Below are 21,574 nucleotides of genomic sequence, written 5' to 3'. Positions count from 1 at the left end.
AAGCCCTATAAGGATTCCTTTGTGTTGATATCTGCACAGTTTTTGCTTGTTTAATGTATCTTAGATTTCTACAGTTTTGTCTAATTAACTCTAAAGCTGCTTTGTTTTGGAATTAACATAAAATTTTAATTTGAACCTCACTTTGTAAGTATGGAATTAATGGTTCTGTTAAATATCTATTATTCCATTATCTATAGTCTTAAATGTTTTTAAGTGTAGTCTTAAATGTTTTTAAGTGTTGTCAAAAAGTGATCAAAGTAGCATTTGTGTGTGCGTGTGTGGAATGAGGAAAGGGCATGGGAAAAGAAGAGAATGCTAAATGACAGATCAATCTTAATAAAATAAAACTGTTAGCAAACTTCTTATCCACTAGAGAGCCTGTGAAAGAGAATGTGTAAACGTAAGTTGGCCATCTTACTTTTACACAGATCTATCTTAACATAGAGAAAGTCTAAGATAGTGCAAAAAGTGAAAAGCCAAAGAGGAAACAATCGTTTAATCATTGACACATAGTTAGGATTCTGTGACTTTGTGATGCACCCAAATTCTCCCGCTGGAAATTAACATCATCCTCAGCTCACTGATGGCCTCTGATTGGCTGAAAGTGAACAGGCCCTCTAATCAGGTGACTTTAACAGACAGAAGGGAAGTACTTGAGTAGGTCGACCTAGGTTATCAGACGTTCCTCTCACCTGTCACACAGTCTATTAGCTTATCACTCAATATTGCCAGGAACTTTCAATTATTCTGTTCTACTCACTTTTGCCTTTGGAATGTTATCAAAGTGAGTGCACATTCCTGCTTCTGGAAATTATTTGATGGTGTGGAACACTGACTGTATAATTTCATCTTTTTCATAGCTTTAAAATACTCATGTTTCCAGGTTGGTCACATTGCTGTTATGTCTTTTGCCAGTCAGTAGTGTAAGTTTATATAATCCTCTCTGTGGATATTTTGCAGTGCTGTTTGTACTACTTTGATAAACAAACCAAAAACAGTGGTGTCTGTGTCTTCATCAGATAGGAATGGTTTAGAAGTCAAGTTGTAATCAAAGGTCTTAGTGAGGCTGCTTGTTTACTTTAGTTGAGTCACAGTCAACAGGGGAAGGTAAACCAAAAGTCTCGTACCTAGCAGGGTACTGCCGTTTGAACGACACAGGTGTTTGTTGGTCATGTCTTTTTGCAATGTAGAAATTTTGCAGACCGCCATCAGGGGACAACAGTTGAGTGCACAATAATCCAATGGCACAACAATCGACCGCACTGTTGAGACAAGCACATCAAGGTCTGTCGAGGAAGTTTACAGAGCATCGGTAATCAATTCATTGATATAATTAACCCTAACTTACAAGGACTCCCAGCCACTTACGGTTCAAGTTTACATTTTGTCAATTAAATAAACTTACTGGCATTCCTGTTGATACCACAGATAACATTGGATAGTTAGTATTACAGGAGTCGCTGCAAGGAGATTTTGAAATTTGTGTCTGACATTGTCTCTTTGTAATGGAACATGGTCGTCTTCAATTGTAGACTCGGAAATGTTTCATCCGTCAACTTCAAAGATGATTTTAATCTGATGACATTTCTTTGATTGATAATTCTGTATATACTTTTAATCATGATTAGAGGAGGTTTCTACACACTAGCCTACAGGTGTGTTCTCCTGGCATGGATCTTTGCGACAGCGTCCGGGAATTACAGGCTCTGCAATTTTGGCGGGCAGTTCGAGGAGGACTATGAGGGCATCGTTGGGGATATTGCAATTTCGGTGGAAATAGAAGGGGACCCCAAATTCTATGAACCTGAAAGGTTTTACTTGGGTGAGTAAATTTCTTACTTTCAAATTCAAGTGTACAATTTAACTCTGAATGTGGGATCGATAGATTAGACCGTCTAGCTTAACTAGGGAAGAGCTGCTATGAATATTTTGCCAAAAGTGATGATGGTACCATTTGCGATTACATTTAGTTCCTAAATTTCTACCTGTTGGGGATCGAGAATGTGCCCAACAGGTGACAAATCGTGACCCTTACACCAACAACTATGTTAGTTATTGACTATAAATAATTTTAAACAACACCCATGTTTGGCCTTACCCTAAATCATAGATTTAAAAACATCTAGTAAGAAGATGCAGTGACCCTTCTCCCCACACTCACCACCCAACCACTCCCACCCCTTCTCTCCCTACCCCAGGATGATGCCCCCTCCTGTGACTTTTGTGCTAAATAACTAGCAATTAGAAATTCTGTATTTTATTCAAACTGCTGTAATTCATTGTATGTATGTATATATACTACTGTATCTTGGTGATTGGGGGGGGGGAAGGGAGTGAGGGGGAGGGGATGTTCATACAATTGTAAAATTACTAAATAATTATTTTTAAATGGTGGTTCACCAGAGAGCTATTGTTCCCTTTAGTTTTCTAAGTTTTGAGCAAATTGTTGCATTTGTTGTTTAGTCCTTTTCATAGGTTATACTTTATTGTATAAAGTTCTTTTTGATATGAGGTGAGCAATTAATGTTTTGTCCTATTTATATAAGTCAAGGAGTTAGTATCACAGAGTTCTGATGATTTGAAGTAAGCAATCAGCACTAAGTTTTATTGATGTGATCTGATGTTAATACCAAGTAGTATTAGATGACTTGATGGATGCTCTTTGAGCAGTATGACCACAATGTAATGCATGGTGATATGTGATAATGGATGGCGAGAGCTGGTAATGGATGCTCTTTGAGCAGAATGACCACACTCTAATGCATTGTGATAAGTGATAATCAATGGCGAGAGCTGGTAATGGATGCTCTCTGAGCAGAATGTCCACACTATAGAGTATATATATGGAAAACCGGGTAATGGATGCTCTCTGTGCAGCATGCCCACACTGTATAGCAGAGATATTAAGGATGCTTCCTTAGCAGACTGGATCAAAGAGACAGATGCAATGGTAATGGATGCTCTCTGAGCAGCATGTTTACACTATAGAACATAGGGAAAACCAAGTAATGGATGCTCTCTGAGCAGCATGCCCACACTGTAGAGCATGGGAAGAGCTGGTAATGGATGCTCTGTGAGCAGCATGCCCACACTATAGAGCATGCATGCATCTAGGGAAACCGGGTAATAGATGCTCTCTGAGCAGTATGCCCACACTGTAGAGCAGAGATGTTAATGATATTTCCTTAGCACACTGTGGATCACGGGGACAGATGCAAGTGATCTGTTCAGTAGTTTTAGCTGCTCATAGGACTGGAAACAATTTTGGATGTCCTGTTTAGGTCCCTGCCTGATAGTTTATATTGAGCACCTATGTTCAATCATGTCATATTTTGACACAATTCTGACAATGACTGATCCCATTTTATCATCATACAGTGGATCTTTCGAATCATGCATTGACCGTCTTTTTACAACTTTTTTTCTGTGACACATGTTGCCAATTGGCACAATGTTAGATTATATTGTGTTATCCATACAGTACAGTATGAAGGAAAGCTATTGTTGATAAGGGTAGAGATGTAATGCTGTATTAAACCAACCTCAAATTTTATTGTCATTTTAAACATTGATGAGAAACCTGCTATATGAGTAAGTTTTAGTATGAAAACAAATTTTAAAGAGTTATGCTGCTTTCTGTTTTGGACCTGCTGTGAAATAAAATCCTTTAAGAAACTAACTCCATCACATAGCTTCTTAAACTTAAATATATATGGACTATGACTTGCTTATAAGTAGAGAACTGCCTCAAATTATCGCACCTAAAATGTGTGTCAAAACTGGTTGCTGTTTCTGCAGGTTTTAACAGTCAGCATTATTTCTACAGACTTTCGCAGGGTCAAATTAAATAACATTACATGTATCATGAAAACTACTCCTTAGGCGGTGACTTTTAAAAGAATCGATAATTTAAATCTTGTGATTTAAACATTTTTTATCCCTCAAGCATATTTTGATAAAAAAACAAAAAAACATGATATGATTGAATATCAAATCACCAACCAAATTGCTGGCTGTACGCATCGTAGAAGCAGTACCCTGCTGAGAGGAAGAACTATTAAATTACATATTAATAGAATTATTTGAGTCCTGATATGGCCTACAACTGTCACCCTTTTAATTCTCAATTCTAAATGATATGATTTGGGTATATATACTCAAGTCTGTCAATTGTCAGCGTGTTTGTTTTTCCAACAAATTTGGATCAATGACACAAGCTTTACCTTTTCACAAAAGTGTCTAATTTTCTTGACGCTCCCTCGTTGATGGAATATGGCTTGCAGTGTTTTGAAATTGTCAAGTGTGCATAAAGAACGGTATTTCACTTCAAGCACTGCTTCGATCAGGAGTGTTAAAGCTATATGTCCAGTTTTAGCATCAGACTAACGGAAAAAACAAATTCTGGTATTACACACTGTAAAATTATTTTATGCAAAACTCAGCAAATTTTGATATTAAATTTATTCAAATATGTATAGAAGTAATTGTACAGGGGAAATGTTCAGTATTTTAGGAGAAGTAAATTTGTAAACATCAACACTGTGATATGATAAGTAAGCATTAAATTATTCCCTATGAATTAGTTTTAATTTAGATCATGGCTGTACTCCTTTAAATTTCAAAAACATAGTTATGTAATTAGGCCAAAGGTTCAAGAATCTCTATTTCAAAACAATTTTGAACTGTTATATTTTTCTCAAATATGTTTGGTTGTGTTTATAATGCTGTCACTGCAGGGCATTGGTGCTTTAGTAGTGTAATTTTGAAAAAAACAATTACAACATTTTAAAGGCCTTTTTGTCAAGTTCTAGGGGAGTTTAAAAATGAAAGTTTTCAGAAAGTGAATTTCATCCCTTCGTGACCCACAAAAGGCAAACTTGAATATCAATTGAGGTGGTTTTTATTTACCAGTAGATTTAAAAGAAAATATATGTTTATACTCTGAACCATACATAAAAAAATTGACTGTATTCATTTCTTCTTTTATACCTGCTGCTAAAAGTTACCAAAGTCTTTCAAAGTAATTTTTTCTTCAGATGGAATTTATTTTTCTTTAATAAAGGGTGATATAATTATAGAAATAATCTGAAAGCAGCAAAGGAAACCTTTAAAGAAGATGAAACCATCCACTTTAGCCTACTGGGAGACCTGGCCAAGGGGGGGGGGGGAAGGAAGGTTGGGGGAGAGGATGGGAGGTAATGGTATCCCTTTCTTAGTGTTGCATAGGATGCTGTATATGAAATAGAAAGGTAGAAAACAGTTAATGTTTTATTGAAGAGTGGAAAAAGACTTCTTCTCACATGGTTAATAATATCTACAATATAAACAAAATGCTTTTTGAGTATATGTGAATCAGATATGGTTATAGGCAATGAATGTATGAGCTAATGGTTCCAAACCCTTTGCCCACCAATACTGAATTGAAACTTTGCTGTAAATACTAACAAAATTTTAGTCTGTATCATTCAATCTTCAAAATAATAAAAATACAATGGTCCCTTTGTGCAAAAAATGCTATGCAACTTTTCACTTGTACAGCAATTGGCCCATTTTGCTTACCATTTTGCGATGTGATACAGGATAAGTTATTCTCTGATAAGGACCAATTTTGGAGTATATATCTGAGTAAGAATTCCAAGTGGGGAAGTTACGGAACATGTCATAGAAGATTTTTATAGAAAGAACTTTTGCCCCACTTTCTTTTGTGAAGAAAGTATGCCATTGTCTTCCAATCTAATACCAACAATGTGAGTCTGGCTTACTATTAAAAATGATATCTTGAAAGGTGCTACATGGACCAGATCATTTACCATGCATCAGGTGACATAAAAAAGAATGCTTTGGACTCATTTATTGCCAAATTTGACAAGAGTTGTGGAATGTGATCTGTATAGGATCTTTCAGAGTGATTGTGCTTGAATGGATAAAATATTAGATATAAAGTTGGTTTTAGTGCATTAAGAGATTTATTAAAGAATTGACCTGATGTTTCACAGCTTTTAGTGATTTATATATGAAAGTGTGTGTGGTGGGGGGGGGGAGGGGTTGGAGGGTTGTGTAGCATCAGAATCTTACTAACTGATAAAGAAACCAAAGGAAAACATTGTGTCTGTGTTTATCTGTCTGAAACCAATCATTAAATTATGAATGACAGTGTCACATAACCATTACGTTTTACAGTAATTAAAGGCCTCTTTGTATTAGAAATTGATGTCAGAGAGATACATGGCAGAAGATGGGAACAGTGGGGGTTTCAGCGGGATTAAGAGGGTATGGGGACATTGGGAGGGGCAGGGATCGCAGCAAGCCAAGAACCAGTTTGAAGATTTTTTTTTACTTGAAGATCTTCTATACATGCCCTTTTAATTTCTACGATTGTCTTAAGAGGTTGTTAGAATTCACTTAAGATGTGACTGGAACAATATCCCATCAGTTTTCAAGATTGAATGACTGTTATGTCTGTGGAAGCATGGGATGCTGGGATAATTGTAACACTTTGTGCAGGTTTAAAATATGTGCACTAATTGGGATGGAGAGAGAGGGGAGAGGGAGGGGATAGGGAGGAGGAGGGGAGAGGCAGGAGGAGGGGAGAAAGAGGAGGGGAGAGGGAGGAGTATGCGGGGAAAGGGAAAAGGAGGAGGAGGGGAGAGGGAGGATTAGTAGAGGTGACGGTGGAGTAGGGGAGAGGGAGGAGGGGGGAAGGAGGAGGAGGGGAGAGGGAGGAGGGGAGAGAGAGGAGGAGAGGAGAGGGGGAGGAGGGGAGAGGGAGGAGTAGTAGGGAGGAGGAGGGGAGAGGTAGGAGGAGGAGGGGAGAGTGAGGAGGAGGGGAGAGGGAGGAGTAGGGGAGAGGCAGGAGGAGGGAGAGGCAGAAGGAGGGGAGAGTGAGGAGGAGGGGAGAGGGAGGGGTAGGGGAGAGGCAGGAGGAGGGAGAGGCAGGAGGAGGGGAGAGTGAGGAGGAGGGGAGAGGGAGAAGGAGGGGAGAGGGAGGAGGAGGGGAGAGGGAGAAGTAGGGGAGTGGGAGGAGGAGGGGATAGTAAGGAGGAGGGGATAGGTAGGAACAGCTTGCTTCCATTCTTCCCTTCCCCTCCTTGGTACAAGTTTGTTTTTTGTGAATAGTTGTAAGGATATCAAGCATTAATCATATGTGATACCAAAAGGTCTAGGTAAACCCCTTAGCCACTGCTGTTGGTGCTGGCATCAATTTGAGCATAGATACAAAATTCATTTTGATATTTTGTAGACGGTTAAACTGCACTTTTATCAGTCCCAGGTGGTGTGTGTATACCACTTACAATATTTGAGAGAAGACTCATTGAACATGTTAGGCTCATCAGTGAAAGTGGCTGGACTACTTAATCTAACACACTGACCTTTAGATCTTTTCCTCTGATGCAACATAGGACTCAGTGGGAAAACAAAAGACTTTTATGACCTCAAATAACATGTTTGGCATTACAAACTAGTTGTATTACAAAACTAGTTGTTGGTGTTGACAGTTATACAGTGGTACTCTGTTGTTATATTAAAGGTAGTCACTATAGGCCCCAAATTATAGCATGCTTTAATTGCTAGAAGTTTTCAAAATAATACTTTCCTGGAGGTCTTTACTCTCCAAAGTGTTCTCAGACAATTTTTAAGGAACACACAAGATGACTGAATGTCCCAGTGATAAAAACTTCCTCAAAGGTTGTAATAAAACAGTCTAAGAATTTTGACCAAAGGTGACCATCTTTGAATATCTAGCATATTTGGGGCCAATACAGCATACCTTTAAGTTAACAGAACTACGGCAAGCTTAATATTATCATCTCTGCGAATGAGCCTAAAGATTGGCAAAATAAGTATCATGAGAGTGTGATTATAAATTTACTAAACCACTATTACCATAAAAAAGATTCTTTAGATTGTCATGATCAAATTTACAACAAGAGGCTTTATTATTACATTTAGGCTTGCATTGACCAGGGCTGATGTCATCATCAAGTTAGCTTTAAAGGAGCTTTGCAGAGATAAAGGATATTTGAAAGGTGATTATCTTGAAAATCAGAAGTGCTAAAAGGAACATTAACTATAGCAGCCAAATTTTTCATTTTTTCTTCGACAATGACAATTATCAAGATAAAATTTCTGTTTAAAAGTAAACCTTTAAGGTAAATATATCTGAAATAATATTTAACAGAAAAGTCAAATCCAAAGAGACTTTAAAGAAATGTGTGCTAAATGGTCAAATCTTGTCTGGATTTGTTGAGGTTTACAGTATAGATTGCCCTGTTTTCTCAACTTTAAGACTACGGATTTAAACTTTTTATGACCACTTTCCGATCATCCGAATAACAGTATCCTCGTACAAGTACTTGTAGAAATCAACGGAAGTGAAAACTCTCAAGAGGGTATATTTAGGAAGTTGTCCACAATCGTGTGTGATTTAAGTTTATATAGTCACAATTAACCTTTCACCAAACAAAGTTAGTTTCTTGTCTGCAGTTATAAGATCCCTTCCCGTACTTGGATGTGGTTTTAACAATTTTATCGTCATGGTTACTAACATCTATCTTCAATATATGTGCCAAAGTGTTTTGTGATTTGCATAAAATATTTTGATATGTCTTGTTGGCCTAAAATGAAACAATAAACAAATCAAAAACAAGTAAACCCCTCCCCTGTGTAATAATTATAAATTATATACTGGTCTTATGGCATGACCATAACTGCATGTAGCGTTCAAGCTAAGTCCAATTGGCTTTAGCTGTCTTCTCAGTTCTGAGCAAACCATTCCATGTGTCTTTCAAGTATCTATTTTTGTGCGGGAGCTTTTTTTATTTTGCTCCAAATTATACAAGTTGCTGGTAAATTGGCCTGTTTAATATGAAGACTGATCTACTTCAGCCAAGATTATTATTCATAGCTTGGTTCTTCTGCTGAGAAAAGATTAATGTTTATTGTTTAATGTTTTTTATTAATTGCAATAAACTGTCACTTTCTCAAGTCTTATTTATATGTTTTCTGTAATAATAATAATAACAATAAATGAGACTTATATAGTGCCAAATCAGTGGACAAAGGTCACTGCTGAAAAGATGGGTCTTTAGTAGACTTTTGAATGTGGAAAGTTTAGAGCATGTTCGAATGTGATCTGGTAACTTGTTCCAGAGATAACAGCCAGAGTATTCAAAGCTTCTGTAACCATGGGTCTTCAAGCGTGGTTTAGGAACAGTAAGGCAGAAGTTTTTATTAAAATTGAGCAATATTTTTGGTTAACTTGAAAAGGTGACTGCATCTCTTTTGCTGAGAAGAAGTCTGCAAAGAATGAAGAAAAAAATAAAATCGGGTTCTTAAGTTCGATTTGATGGCAGTGTTCTAAGTTTTCATTCCTTGCTAGATCAAAGAAAGCCATTCTTTGTTCATGGCAAAGTGCGTGTGTGTAATATTGTGTATGAACATGTTGCTGTTGGTTAAGCTTTTCAAGCTCAGTATTAAACTCACTTGTTATTGCCTACTGTAGCTTTCATCAACTTCATATGTTGTGTGCAGATGAGCTTTAGTATATAGTTCTTAGCTGTTTTTGTTCACAGGTCATTTGAGGTCACCAATAGTCAAAAGTATGAGAACCTTAGAAGAAGCTTATTCAACAACTATAAACTTGGTTGCAGTTCATGATTGTGCCCCCTCCTTGACCGAACAACATTAATTTGGGTTTAAGGCCCGGTCACACTATACCGATTTTTTATCAAAATACTATCCGATTTTCCCGGAGGAATCGAAACAGCCTGTTTTTTGTTCGGGTCTTCTAGCCACAGTGATAAAGGACCTGATTTGCTATCTGTTGAGCCATTCCGATGTGGAATAGCCCTCTCCTAACTTTTGATATTGACTCCATTTCCTTTTATCGGATAGCTATCCGATTTCTCTTCCGATTTTTATCGTTTTTCGATGTGACGTCACTTCAGAATGTAGTCAGTTTTAGAACCCCTCAGATTTGGAGTAGGTATTCGAATATTCCACTGCATTCATTAAATTCACTACTACAAACCTCACTCTTCGGCCTAAAATCGGAAAAATCGGACCGTATTCCGATAAAATATCGCTGTAGTGTGACCGGGCCTTAATTCCTGTACAGTACATTAGCAATTGTTTCATGATTATCATTAACATGATTGTGACTCACACGTCATGTATCGTTTGGTCCAGCTGCATGTCGTGTTTTAGCCTCACGAGAGCTGCAAGGTCTGTTTATAATAGGTTGAATAATGAAACTTGAGCCAATTTTCTTCTCTTTCTTGTTGACAGTTGACTTGACCAGTAACAGACCATTTGATTATATCGTAGTGCACGATTTATTACCAGTGCCCTCTGAGACTGACCTACCAAACTACTTCCCGTACGGATGGCAAAGCAGCGGGGGCCTGTCCGAGGCCACACATATGTGCTCCTCGGTCCACTCGACACGGATGCGTAGGCCACAGGTGGCAGATTCATTCTGGTGGCAAGCGCCACCATCTGGTTCTGGATGCGTCGATTTCTTGTGAGGGATTTTTCCATTTTTTATTTACAGTTATCTTGTTCATTACTCATGTATGAAAATAAGCTTAGAGAATTATGATTTATTTGGACACCAATGTTTGTGAGTTTTCTCCTCATTGTCACGTGATTCCCTCACCCTTCTCTTCCCCACAAAGAACGCACTGGGTGCCATTTTGAAAGTGATAAGGGTGATTTCGACATATCGATTATTTATTTTTAAACATAGTACTTGGTAATTAAGTTTAATATAGTTTGAAGAATTTCCATCTTCTAATTAATCAGCTACTCATTCTAATTACACCCCGCCCCACCCCTATCCCATCCTACCCCTCTCATTCTTTATATTTAATCATCCATAATAGACGCAGACATTCTTCTCTGATTAATACTAAAATGTGCACTGTTAATTAATTAAGAAGAAAAGACTTCCATCTCATTCTTTCAAAGGATATCTTTACTTCAAAATTAAAGCCAGTGTTGCTTGTTTTCATTCCAGTGGGACATTTTCTCGAAGAGGTGCAATCTTCTTCAGAAATACCTTAGCACCAGAACTATGTGAGCTAGGGCCTTCTTCACAAGCAATGGGTATGTAACACAAAGATATTTGTTCATGCACATGCACATGCCCATTTTTTCGCCACATTATGTACCTAGGAGTCTGCATCGATGATAAGTTAACATTTACTAACCATATTTCAAGGATCTTATCTAAAGTATATTATATTGTTTCAACATTAACATATATTGCTTCCCACTTTCCTATTGAAACACGTAAGAAGGTGTTTAATACTTCCATATTACCGCATATTATTTATGCAGTTCCAGTGGTACCACTTCATACATGCTAGAGGATGGAAGAGGATTAATAGTTTCCTAAAATATTGTGCAAATATATTATGCTTAGACTGTGATATTCTTGTAAGTAAGGTTTTGTTGCAGCCCAAAATGATTTTGTTAGACTTGCCAAAAATGTACTTGCCTGCGAAGATCATAGTGAATTGACCTCTCAGTGCAAAAATTCAAAATACAATTTAAGAAATCCTCAACTCAATCCAAGTTTTAGAATCACACTTTTTAGAAATTCCTTCACGTACAGAGCTGCACTTTTTACCCAAAATGGAGTTTTAGAACCCTTGTTATAATCATCTGAAGTATTTTAATATTCAAAATTGATATCTTTAGTATACTTTAATATACTAATTTGACCTCTAACTAATCACTGTAATTATATGTTACCTTTTTATGTACTTCTTATCCTATTCATAAATTTATATTTATACTGGAATAAATAAAGAAAAAAAAGGAGTGCAAATTATATGATTTCAGAAAGAACTATGAAAAATTCCTAGTGAGATGATTGTCAGCCATTAACAACTTACAATAACTGTGGAATACTACTGGAGGTTGAGGCATATACTCAGTACAACACATTTAAAATACTCGCTTAATGGCTTGTGAGGACATTTAAGTAAGCCCCTTGTGGGGACAATTAAGTAAGCTGCATTATGTGGACACAGGTAAACTGCAGATTGATGCTTGATATGTTTTAAATTAAAAACGTTTAAAAACAACTTTCACACCTCGTTGGACTTGAATATGGTCTCTATTGGAATAGTTTCGGCCTTTAATTCACACCTGTGAAACTATTTCGTTTCCGACGGAAATCAAACGTTGTGGTCCAACGACTTCCTGGATTGTAACCAATGTGAGGTAACGGTTAAATGTTGCAAACTCCCAATGATATGGTACACAGAGGCGTGTCATCTATGTCACCAGAAGACCTTAGTCAACATGCACAATAAAAACTACGCTAATCTCTGCTTCTTCTCGTTAATGGCTCCGATGTCTCATTAAGAAAACAGATGTCGCTTCCTTTGAAATCTAGAAGGGCTTGCCCTTAAAAATTTGTTGTCTTGTTAGTTAAAAAATAACGGTTTGGTCGGCAGGAAGTTAAAGAGCAAAAGAGTTCGCATGGGCTGTGACTGCTTGGTTATCATCTATTAGTGATGGTTTGCCTGGTAAAGTGACCGCAAGGTTTTTCCAATCCTTTGTTTATGGAGAAAGGTTAAATCGTCTCGGGGAGGCCGAAAAGGCCAAAAGGTCACATGTGGAAGGCTCTGCTAGTTTTCCATTAAAGCTTTAACTACTTGTGAGAAATCTAAAGTGTGATGTAGTAGCATGTTTTTCACAAATGTTGAAGACATGGAGACAAATTCTATATTTCTTTAAAACATGACAATTGTTGGTTTATTGATTTGATGGAAAACATGATATTATTGGAATTATAGCAACATTGTTGTGTATCTTCTTTTGATCGGATTTCATCGGTGGAAATTTTTCGCGAAACAAACATTCCATACCAGATCAAAAATGGGGGATATCTTTAACGAAAAATTTTGTTTGCTATGATTTCTGATGAAAGAGGATTTAAGAATAGCAGAAACTATGGATGGTTGTGTAGAAACGATTTACTTTGAAGGATCGTGCACTTTTTAAATTATCATGGAAATTCTTCGAAATAATTTACTTTCAATTTTTTATGTGGTAGCGATGGTTCACAGCAAGGGCGTCATTCTTCGAGATGACTTTGATTCCTCTGATGGTTTGGATTACACTATATGGTGAGTTATTCCTCCCCCTACCCCATCCCCTTTGCAAACCTTGCAAACGACAATCTCTCATGCAGTAACCTTTAGGGATTGTTCGTTGAAATTCTTAAGAGTGTGTTAATTTGTAAAGAGACCTAAACTTGTGGAGATCTTTGTCTTTGTGCAGACACTTTGCGAACCCTAAATCATAATTTTAACAGATGATTTAGTGGTTTCCTAAAAGTTCCTCTCCAGAGGTTGAGAAGGAAATAAAATCACTGACAAAGAGGAGATGGGGCCGCGTGTGATCATTTTTGTTGTTACTTTGACAAAATTTGAAGAATCTTGTGGAACTCATCCACACAAATTGACTCAAAGCTTCTCAAAATATCCAAAACAAGATGAGATACAATTTGTACCAAATTGATAAAAGAGGAATTGATTTGTAACAAGTGGAGTTTACTGTTCTTGTCTGTTTAAAGATAAAAGCGATCCTGTGTAAGAAGGAAGTCCACAGGAAATGAAATAACAAAAGATGTCCATTGTGTAATAGATACTAAACATATCATTGTCTATTCTTGTTTGATCATTACCCTCTTTAATATTTCAAAGCAAATTGACACTTCTTGTTAGGAGGAGGGAAGGGGGAGGGGGTTGGGGGGGGTGTGTTCCACCTTTTGCTGTTTTGTGTTTTCTATTGGTTATAGTTGTTTGAGATGATTTTTGATTTCCATCTGTCCACACTGAACTCTCCTGCAATAAAGGGTTCACCTTTCACTATAATCACTTCAAGTAGCAGAATAAATTGTTAAATAACCAAAAATACCAAATATAATTCAGGTTCTTACTGCCCAGTTTTCGTTTAAATATCATCATGTTGTGGATAACAAGTTTCCTTTCTAAGATTTAAGAAAGATTTAATCAGTTGTTGTCAACATAGTGCATTTAACAGGAAGCTAATGTAATCGGAAGCCATTTAGGAGGAGTTTGTACATGCCTAGCCTACACATCTGGGATGACATCACGATGAGTCATAAAGTAATCTACTCTGGATGTGATTACACAGCCATCGCCTTTAATAAAAACAAACTCTTAGATAGGAAAAAATTAACAGTCATAAGAGATTGTGGAAATGGGAGGGATGGGGGGACTTATGTCTTTTAGGACATTGAGACAACCAGAAATTAGACTGAAGGATGACGACAGTAATTGGAGGTCAAAGGTTATTCATGTCAGCAGAGGTCAAGATGTTAAAACCTTGTAAGCACAATATATAAAGTGAAGAACCTTGGATGGATCTTAAAACCTTGTATATGGTTGTCTCATATTGCTTTCAACTGAAGCCTTCATTTTGATTTTAGGGAGGTAAAAATATGAAAAACTTGTAAATACGATATATCAAGAAAGATTATATTGATTTTTATCATTCTTTGTATGGCAAAGCCTCATAATGAGTAACTATGATTGAGTTTGTGTGGTGGAAGTCAAAGTTCATTCTAGGTCAACAAATGTCCAAAACAAAAGAAACCTTTCAAACATACTATCTTAAAACCTCAGGTATATCTGATTCCTGTCGAAACCTCATGTCATTTTTTCAAGTCTGGTTTTTATTTATCACAAGAAACTACTCAAGATCATATGTAACAGTATGAAAATTACTTTTAAGTATTTTACCCTGTGTGACCATTCTGTTATATCTGAGCTAATCCATCCAATATTAATTACTGCTGGAATATTCCGTCTGTATTTTACCCATGCCTAAACTTTACGGATCTAGGGTTTTTGCTTCTCCAGGTCAGAGGCCTACGGTGCTGGGATTAGTGAATACTGTGGTATAGTACTTCATGGTAAATCAATGGTCTTCTGTGAACCTGTTGGGAAGAGGGAGCTGATATCGGTGTATCTAAATACAACGACCGCTGCCGCCATGCATTTCGCTGTTTGTAAGTAACGTATGTTGTGTTTATGAAGATTCAAACTATAGCTTATTAAAAACAAAGCCAAAAGTGGGATAGACTATACATGTGCATAGTTTACTGTGCTTGATAGTAAAATCAGTCGTTATGTATGTATGTGTGCGTGTATGTGGGTATGTGTGCATGTATGTATATATGTGTGCACTTTAGATCCTCCCGCAAGCAGGAACTCGGGAAGAAGCCATCACTGGCTTATCAAAGCCGCAAGCTGACCGAAGTCAGTCTCTTAGATTCATATTTAAAGTCTAGATTATGAATTGTAAACAACTCTGTAACTGGACCACATACATTAATCTTGGAGTGACTCGAACCGGGAACCTTATGATTGAAAGGCACCGGCGTTAACCACTGAGCTGAACCAATGCTGAACCATTGAGTTGAGCTGCTGATGTATGAAGGGTACAGTGTATAAGCAATTCAACCTCATTCGATTCAATTTGAATGAATTCAATCTACACCAGTATACATCACTTGATACTGTTTTCCAATATATTTTGTTATTTTCTTCAAATTAATTTTACAACGACTGTTTGCATTTCATCTGACAATTTGCCAAAAATACCAAATATTAATCAAAATAAGAATTTTAATTTGATTGAAATTACTACAGACATCCTCAGGGATTTACCTTTTTAATCATAAAATGGATGTTAATTTGTGATTAATTAATGTTTCCAATCTGTTTTAACAAAATATCCTGCCTGGTCAATTTTCATAATTTTCATTAAACATGTGAGAGGAGGGAGCACTACAAAAGCTTTAAACTTTTTCACTTTTGTCACAAAGTTTTGTTGAAGTGAAAATTTGGCTAGTCGATCCAGTGAGCTGCATTTTGATTGGCTTCTCAGTATCCAGTAGTATATCAAATGTACCAACATGAATGTTAAAACTGATCTACATGATGATAACATTAATGTTGCCTTTTAACCACAGCTGCAGGGTCCTGCATCCCTGGTCCAAATGACTACAGCATCGCAATATCATATGCCATTGATGACAGAGTGGACTGGCATCTCATTGATAAAATCAGGTACAGGTCAAATAATCTACTTTACTGTACACAAGAATTATTTAATTTATTTACACCTCAAAATGTTGCCTTTGAATCTCATGTCCATATTCATGACTTTTGACAAAGTCATCAAATTGCATGATTTGTTTCCAGTTTTCTGTCTTTTTATCTCAAAGATATTTTTGTATGACAGAATTGAGTAAGAAAAATTGAATACTTTTCTTTTGCTGGCCATACACACATTAACGATGTAGTACAATTAATGATGCCTATAGTAGTATTGTTTTGCTTTTCTCGGGTTTTCACTCATTTAACAAGATTTACGTTACTGGAATACAGAGTATATTTTTGTTTGATATCATAAAAAAATTATCAATTTAAAGTGGGATTTGTCAATGTTATAGCAGCATGTTTGACATAGATAACAGATAGCTAATATCAAATGCTCGCTTTATTAGAAGAACCAATTAATACTGATAGAAACCCACCAATAAAAGAATGAAGTAACAATTTAATTGTTTCAGAATTTTGGTGATATCCTTCCAATAGTTTCCTAATAAGCCAATAAAACACTAAATCCTCTAAATAAAACACTAAACATCCAAACTGCATATCTGTTATTGCATATTTTTTAATTTCTTCACGAGGGTTCCTCTGAGTCACGATACCACAGTTCACACCCTCCATCTGCCTGATGAAGCCAAGACGGAGGGGGTATCCTTTCGATTCCACCAGGACTTAGCCGCAGATGCGCACAGTTTCGAGGGCTGCTGGGCTCTGGATAATATCATTATACCCAATATGGCACACAGCCCCAAACAGCTTGAAGATAACTTTGATTTATTTGATCCTAGTCATTGGTTGTTTTTCCCAAATGGCGATATCACAGTAAGTTAAAACATGACAATGAAAATGACATGATGTTGTCATGGCTACATGTTCTTTGCCACTATACTCTGTTTCAAGTATCTGGTGATAATAAATAATGAATGACCGCTGCCTCAGCTTGGTTATTTTCTTGAGATTTAAGACCAGGGGCGGGGGGGGGGGGGTGAAGGAGGGAATGATTGTGACATGTTGTGACCGTTTTTTTTTCAAAATTCCTGTCAATGTATGTTGATGTTATTTGAATATTCTATTTATCTTACAGTGAATTGAATAGATATTTTGATAGATTTTTTAAACTTCAGTCCCACTTAAATATGTTCATATGTGCAAAAACAAGAAAAGGGTAACATCCAAAAAATTGTTGGTAAAGGAAAATATTTCATATTATGTTTGCTTACGAAGTACTTTCTAAAAAATTCACTTGTCAAAGTTTTTCAGATGACTTTAATGATTTTAATATAACAGTTCCTCTGAACATTTTGTGTCATGTTGGATATATAACTAAGGTCTCACTTAAAATCCTAGCTCAGACATCTGTCTAGGTGAGTAGACATATGGATAAGATGAGCAGGCATTTGAATCAAGGGAACCAACATTTCAGATCTAGGAAGTGACATTCGGAGCAAACAAGAACATTTGAATCATTTGTATCAAGCAGTTGATGTAGTTAAAGGATTGGTTCAGTTGTCATACATGTTTATGTTATATGAAAGAGGACAATTAAAGAAACACAATGGTGAAAAAACTGTTCAAATATCTTTTTCGGTTAAAGAGATATTCAAGTGTAAAGTTTTATCAGATTGTGTAGAAACTGCTGAAATCTGACTAGCTGTGATGTCACATCCTCACATTCCTGAAAAGTCTTTTTTTTTTCCTAAATATTTTGTGAGATGTCATGACTTTCAACCAAACGATATGTCAGGAGATCTCATATTTGTCAAAGGAAGTATTTGAGATAAAACATCTGAAGAATTTTTGATTATATTATTTTCAAATGTGTTAAAAAATGTAAATAATTTTTAAAGAAATATATTCACACATGTTAAGGAAGTGAGGATGTGACATCATACCCTCACAGTATGTCTTTCTACATCAGTCATTTTCAAAGAAATTTTGATATCTTCAAAGTGTCATATCTCCTTAACAGAGCATGCTATCATGGTAGTTTCTTCACTGTTCTTTTTGTCTTTCTGTGCTCTTTCATACAAAATAGACATGTCAAACACCTGAACCAATCCTTTAAGGGGATTTCTGTTACATAAACATTTCAAGATTATATTTCTTGAAATTGTATCTTACGAAGTAAACCTTGTTTTGTTTTCACAGAATGCCTGTGATGCCAATGAGACTGTGTTATATTTCAACGGAGGTGAGAGTCAGGGGGAACTTCATCAATTTGCCATATCACATGACCTCGATTTGTCAGAATACTTTAACAGTGGTGATGTCATCTTCACAGAGAATTTCGATGATCCTGGATTCCCCGCAGGGTTTGTATTATGATTATTATTATTACTTCCTGCCATTGTTTCTGATATGTTTCAGAATATTGTAACTTGCAAGAAACGACACCAGCCGGTTGATTGCTGAAGGTATTAATTGCCTGCCGTGATGGAGCAACTTACATATCGTGTGTGTTCAGTAGTGATTTTACTTATCATAGTGATAGTGGTGGCAGCAGTAATGGTGGTGATGATTGTGGTGGTGGCAGCAGTGGGAATGTTGATGTATGACAGCACTTCCAAATTCAAGCAATGCAATGTCAAGAGCAACACACCAGAAGATTCGTTATATTTTAGGCAAAGCTTACAGACGGATCTGATGTTTCCTCGTCTCTTTCCTCTTATCCACTCAGTTTAGGTTACCTAGCAACTGCTTCAAATTCTGTACTAACTATAACACCTCACTTACCTGTCTCCTTTCACCTACTGCACTTTTTCCATCTACCTGCCCTTATAGGTTAAATGAGAATAAAATCTATAAACATCTTGGCTGAGAGTACTTTTATGGTTGAACTGGTTGCTTTAAGAAATTGAGGAATTGTTTCTGAAATGGCATCACCAGTTCATGGGCTGACAAGCTGTTAATAACAAATACCTTTAAATAGCATATTTCACTGGTCAGTGCTTGTTTTTTTTTTTGTAGCTCTTTCCTCAGCATTTTCAAATTTTCAATTGTTGAACTCTGCTATTCAGTTATCTAATGTTTAAAGGTTTTACGATGCAAACATAAAGAGCCTCTAACATTTCTGTTATCTTAGTGTATAGGTCTTTCTGCTTCTTCCCACCCAATTTATGATTACCATTGTAATATTAAAATAGCAGTTTTAACAAATGACATGAATGAGGGCTGGGGGGGGGGGATTTGGGTCAAGAACTCACTGATGATGCACCCACTGACTGATAATTATGGTCCTGTTGGGAAACAATGTATTGAATGCAAGAATGTCTCCCTACCTCCCTCCCCCCCAACCTGTACCTAAACCTTGTCACAGTGGACCTCCTCAATATATAAAGTTTATTGATCCTTCCAAAATAATACTATTATCTCGTACCCTTGGTAAGCAATATTGCAAAGGCAAAAAGAAAAATCTAATTTATTGACAGTCCATTCGCAAGTATCGTCTTGCATGGTGTTCGTAAACGGTAATGTTTTTTCATAAACTAGGCTGTAAACCCAACTTACTTTGTAAATGAACCTCAAACCCCACTTCAAGGAGACTTGTCCCTTGGCCTGCTTGGAGCTCTCAAAAACTTCCTTCCAAAATCGTACCACTTTGGAATGAAAGCAACAAACAGAACCGACTGTCAACATTACAAGTAACGTTTTCCTTCCTCGACAGCCCAACGAAGGGAGTATCTACTTCCTGCATAAATCAAGATCTTTCATTTGTTTTTCTTTCTAGCCAATCAAATCCTTGCACTTTAATTTGGGGTCACATGTGACAAACATTAAGACTATATACAATAGCTCAATTTTCATTTTTATTAAGATTGTTTTAATATCTTTGACAAAATGTTTAGCCGTGTAAAGTGTTGTCACCTTGGTAACAAAATTATCCCTTTCCAGGAACAAAACATTTATGGCATAATTCTAGATAATTTTAGATTTTCATCAACAACAAGAATTAGAGAGTGAGTGATTTAGTAAGGGCCTGAAGTCTTTCTCTTTTCTTCGTTGCAGTGCTGCATTCTTTTTAGCTGTATAACTGTTTGATATACAAGTTAATTTAAATATTGAAATACTGCACACACACCCCCCCCCCCTTCCTGAATGTTAAAGACAGTCTATGTATGGATATCTGATGACTGTGGGGGTACATTAATGATGCATGTAACTCATAGTAATGATTTATTGTTTTCTTATTTTCACAGTTGGGATATAGCTGGGTCAGAGTTAGGCAATGCATGTGGACTGTTACATTCCCAGAATTCCATGGTGTTCGCCGGCGCAAATGATCGCTACATTTGCACGCCTTTTGTAGATGCCACAAATGTTGGAAATCTGAGGTTTTACTTTTCAATGGGTGAATAAATATCAAACATCTTTCATTTTTTTAAATTGAAGAGCTGTCTGCAATATGTTACAATAGAATTCATATCTGATGTTATATTTATATTATGTTTTTACTTTTAATACAGTGAGGTCACATAAGCACCGAGGATACCTTTCATTTAGAGTGTGTTTGACGATAGAAAATAGATTTGGAGCTCGGTGTTTAACCTTGATTGAAGGCATTGGAGGAGTGGGTAACAACTTTGGAGGGCAGTCCGGCATGTGACTTTGATTTGAGGGGGTACTCCACAAATGTCCCCTCCCCCCCAAAAAAAAATCACTCACTGTGCATTCTGTACCACAAATTTCAGTATCTCAACCATCTGCACTTTGTATTTTACATTTTTCTTAATTTCTCTACAAAGGACAAGTTTGAAATAATAAAAGGGCACTTTTTCATTACAAACAATGTAAAACAAGGTAGTATTTCTCATTAACAGTATGGAGCACTTCTAAGTTATGAAAAGGGGTAGTCTTTTGGGGTTTTTTTGTCAGCAAATTGTTGGAACCATTCCTATTCTTTGTTTTTATATTTCAGGCGGGGGAACATGTGATCCGGCCGACTCCTCAGAATACGCTGTGTCGGTTTACGCAGTTGTCGCTGGCGGTCAGAGAATACATCTACAAACATTGTCTCATCTTGTGTACAAGGCAAGTCCGCACCACTTGTTGTAGATTGTCATGGTGGTATACCTCTAAGTGCTATTAACCTGATCCTATATCTCTAATTTAATTATGCATTAATTATGCATAATTTAGTCAGATGGAGAACATTTGTCAATCCCTCTCTCCTACCTTCCCCTCTCCTCCCCTCCACTCTCCTCCCCTCCCGCTCACTGTAACCATTTTTTTGGTACCCCTTTCTGTTCATAATATGCTATTAGATAAAAGAGTAACATTCACTAATTGCCTCCAATGTTGTAGTATTCAAAATTTCAATAACAATGTTTTGCTATACTAATTGCTTCTTACTTAACACCTTTTGACAGAGGTATGTCTTTTTTTCTTTGTTTTCTGTCCCAGGATAAAACATT

General features: G+C 36.7%; 1 protein-coding gene across 2 annotated transcripts in view; it reads left to right on the top strand.

Moving 5' to 3' along the window:
* The first annotated feature begins 684 nt into the window (after positions 1-684).
* LOC139961669 (reelin-like) overlaps positions 685-21,574 on the top strand; it is a 65,176-nt gene continuing 44,286 nt past the window's right edge. Inside the window, exons 1-10 of one of the 2 annotated variants that reach the window (XM_071961054.1) lie at positions 685-1,822; positions 10,288-10,522; positions 11,018-11,106; positions 13,070-13,142; positions 14,904-15,052; positions 16,019-16,115; positions 16,745-16,985; positions 18,312-18,475; positions 20,360-20,511; positions 21,079-21,191. In XM_071961054.1, the coding sequence (XP_071817155.1) occupies positions 1,621-1,822; positions 10,288-10,522; positions 11,018-11,106; positions 13,070-13,142; positions 14,904-15,052; positions 16,019-16,115; positions 16,745-16,985; positions 18,312-18,475; positions 20,360-20,511; positions 21,079-21,191 (1,515 nt within the window). In that variant the 5' untranslated portion in view covers positions 685-1,620. The remainder of the gene's footprint in view (positions 1,823-10,287; positions 10,523-11,017; positions 11,107-13,069; positions 13,143-14,903; positions 15,053-16,018; positions 16,116-16,744; positions 16,986-18,311; positions 18,476-20,359; positions 20,512-21,078; positions 21,192-21,574) is intronic. The other variant, XM_071961053.1, reaches the window with a different exon arrangement.

This window comes from Apostichopus japonicus, chromosome 20 (assembly GCF_037975245.1).
Source record: "Apostichopus japonicus isolate 1M-3 chromosome 20, ASM3797524v1, whole genome shotgun sequence".
Lineage (NCBI taxonomy): Eukaryota > Metazoa > Echinodermata > Holothuroidea > Aspidochirotida > Stichopodidae > Apostichopus > Apostichopus japonicus.
The sequence above is the reverse complement of the archived record's forward strand: the minus strand, read 5'-3'. Positions and strand labels throughout refer to the sequence as shown.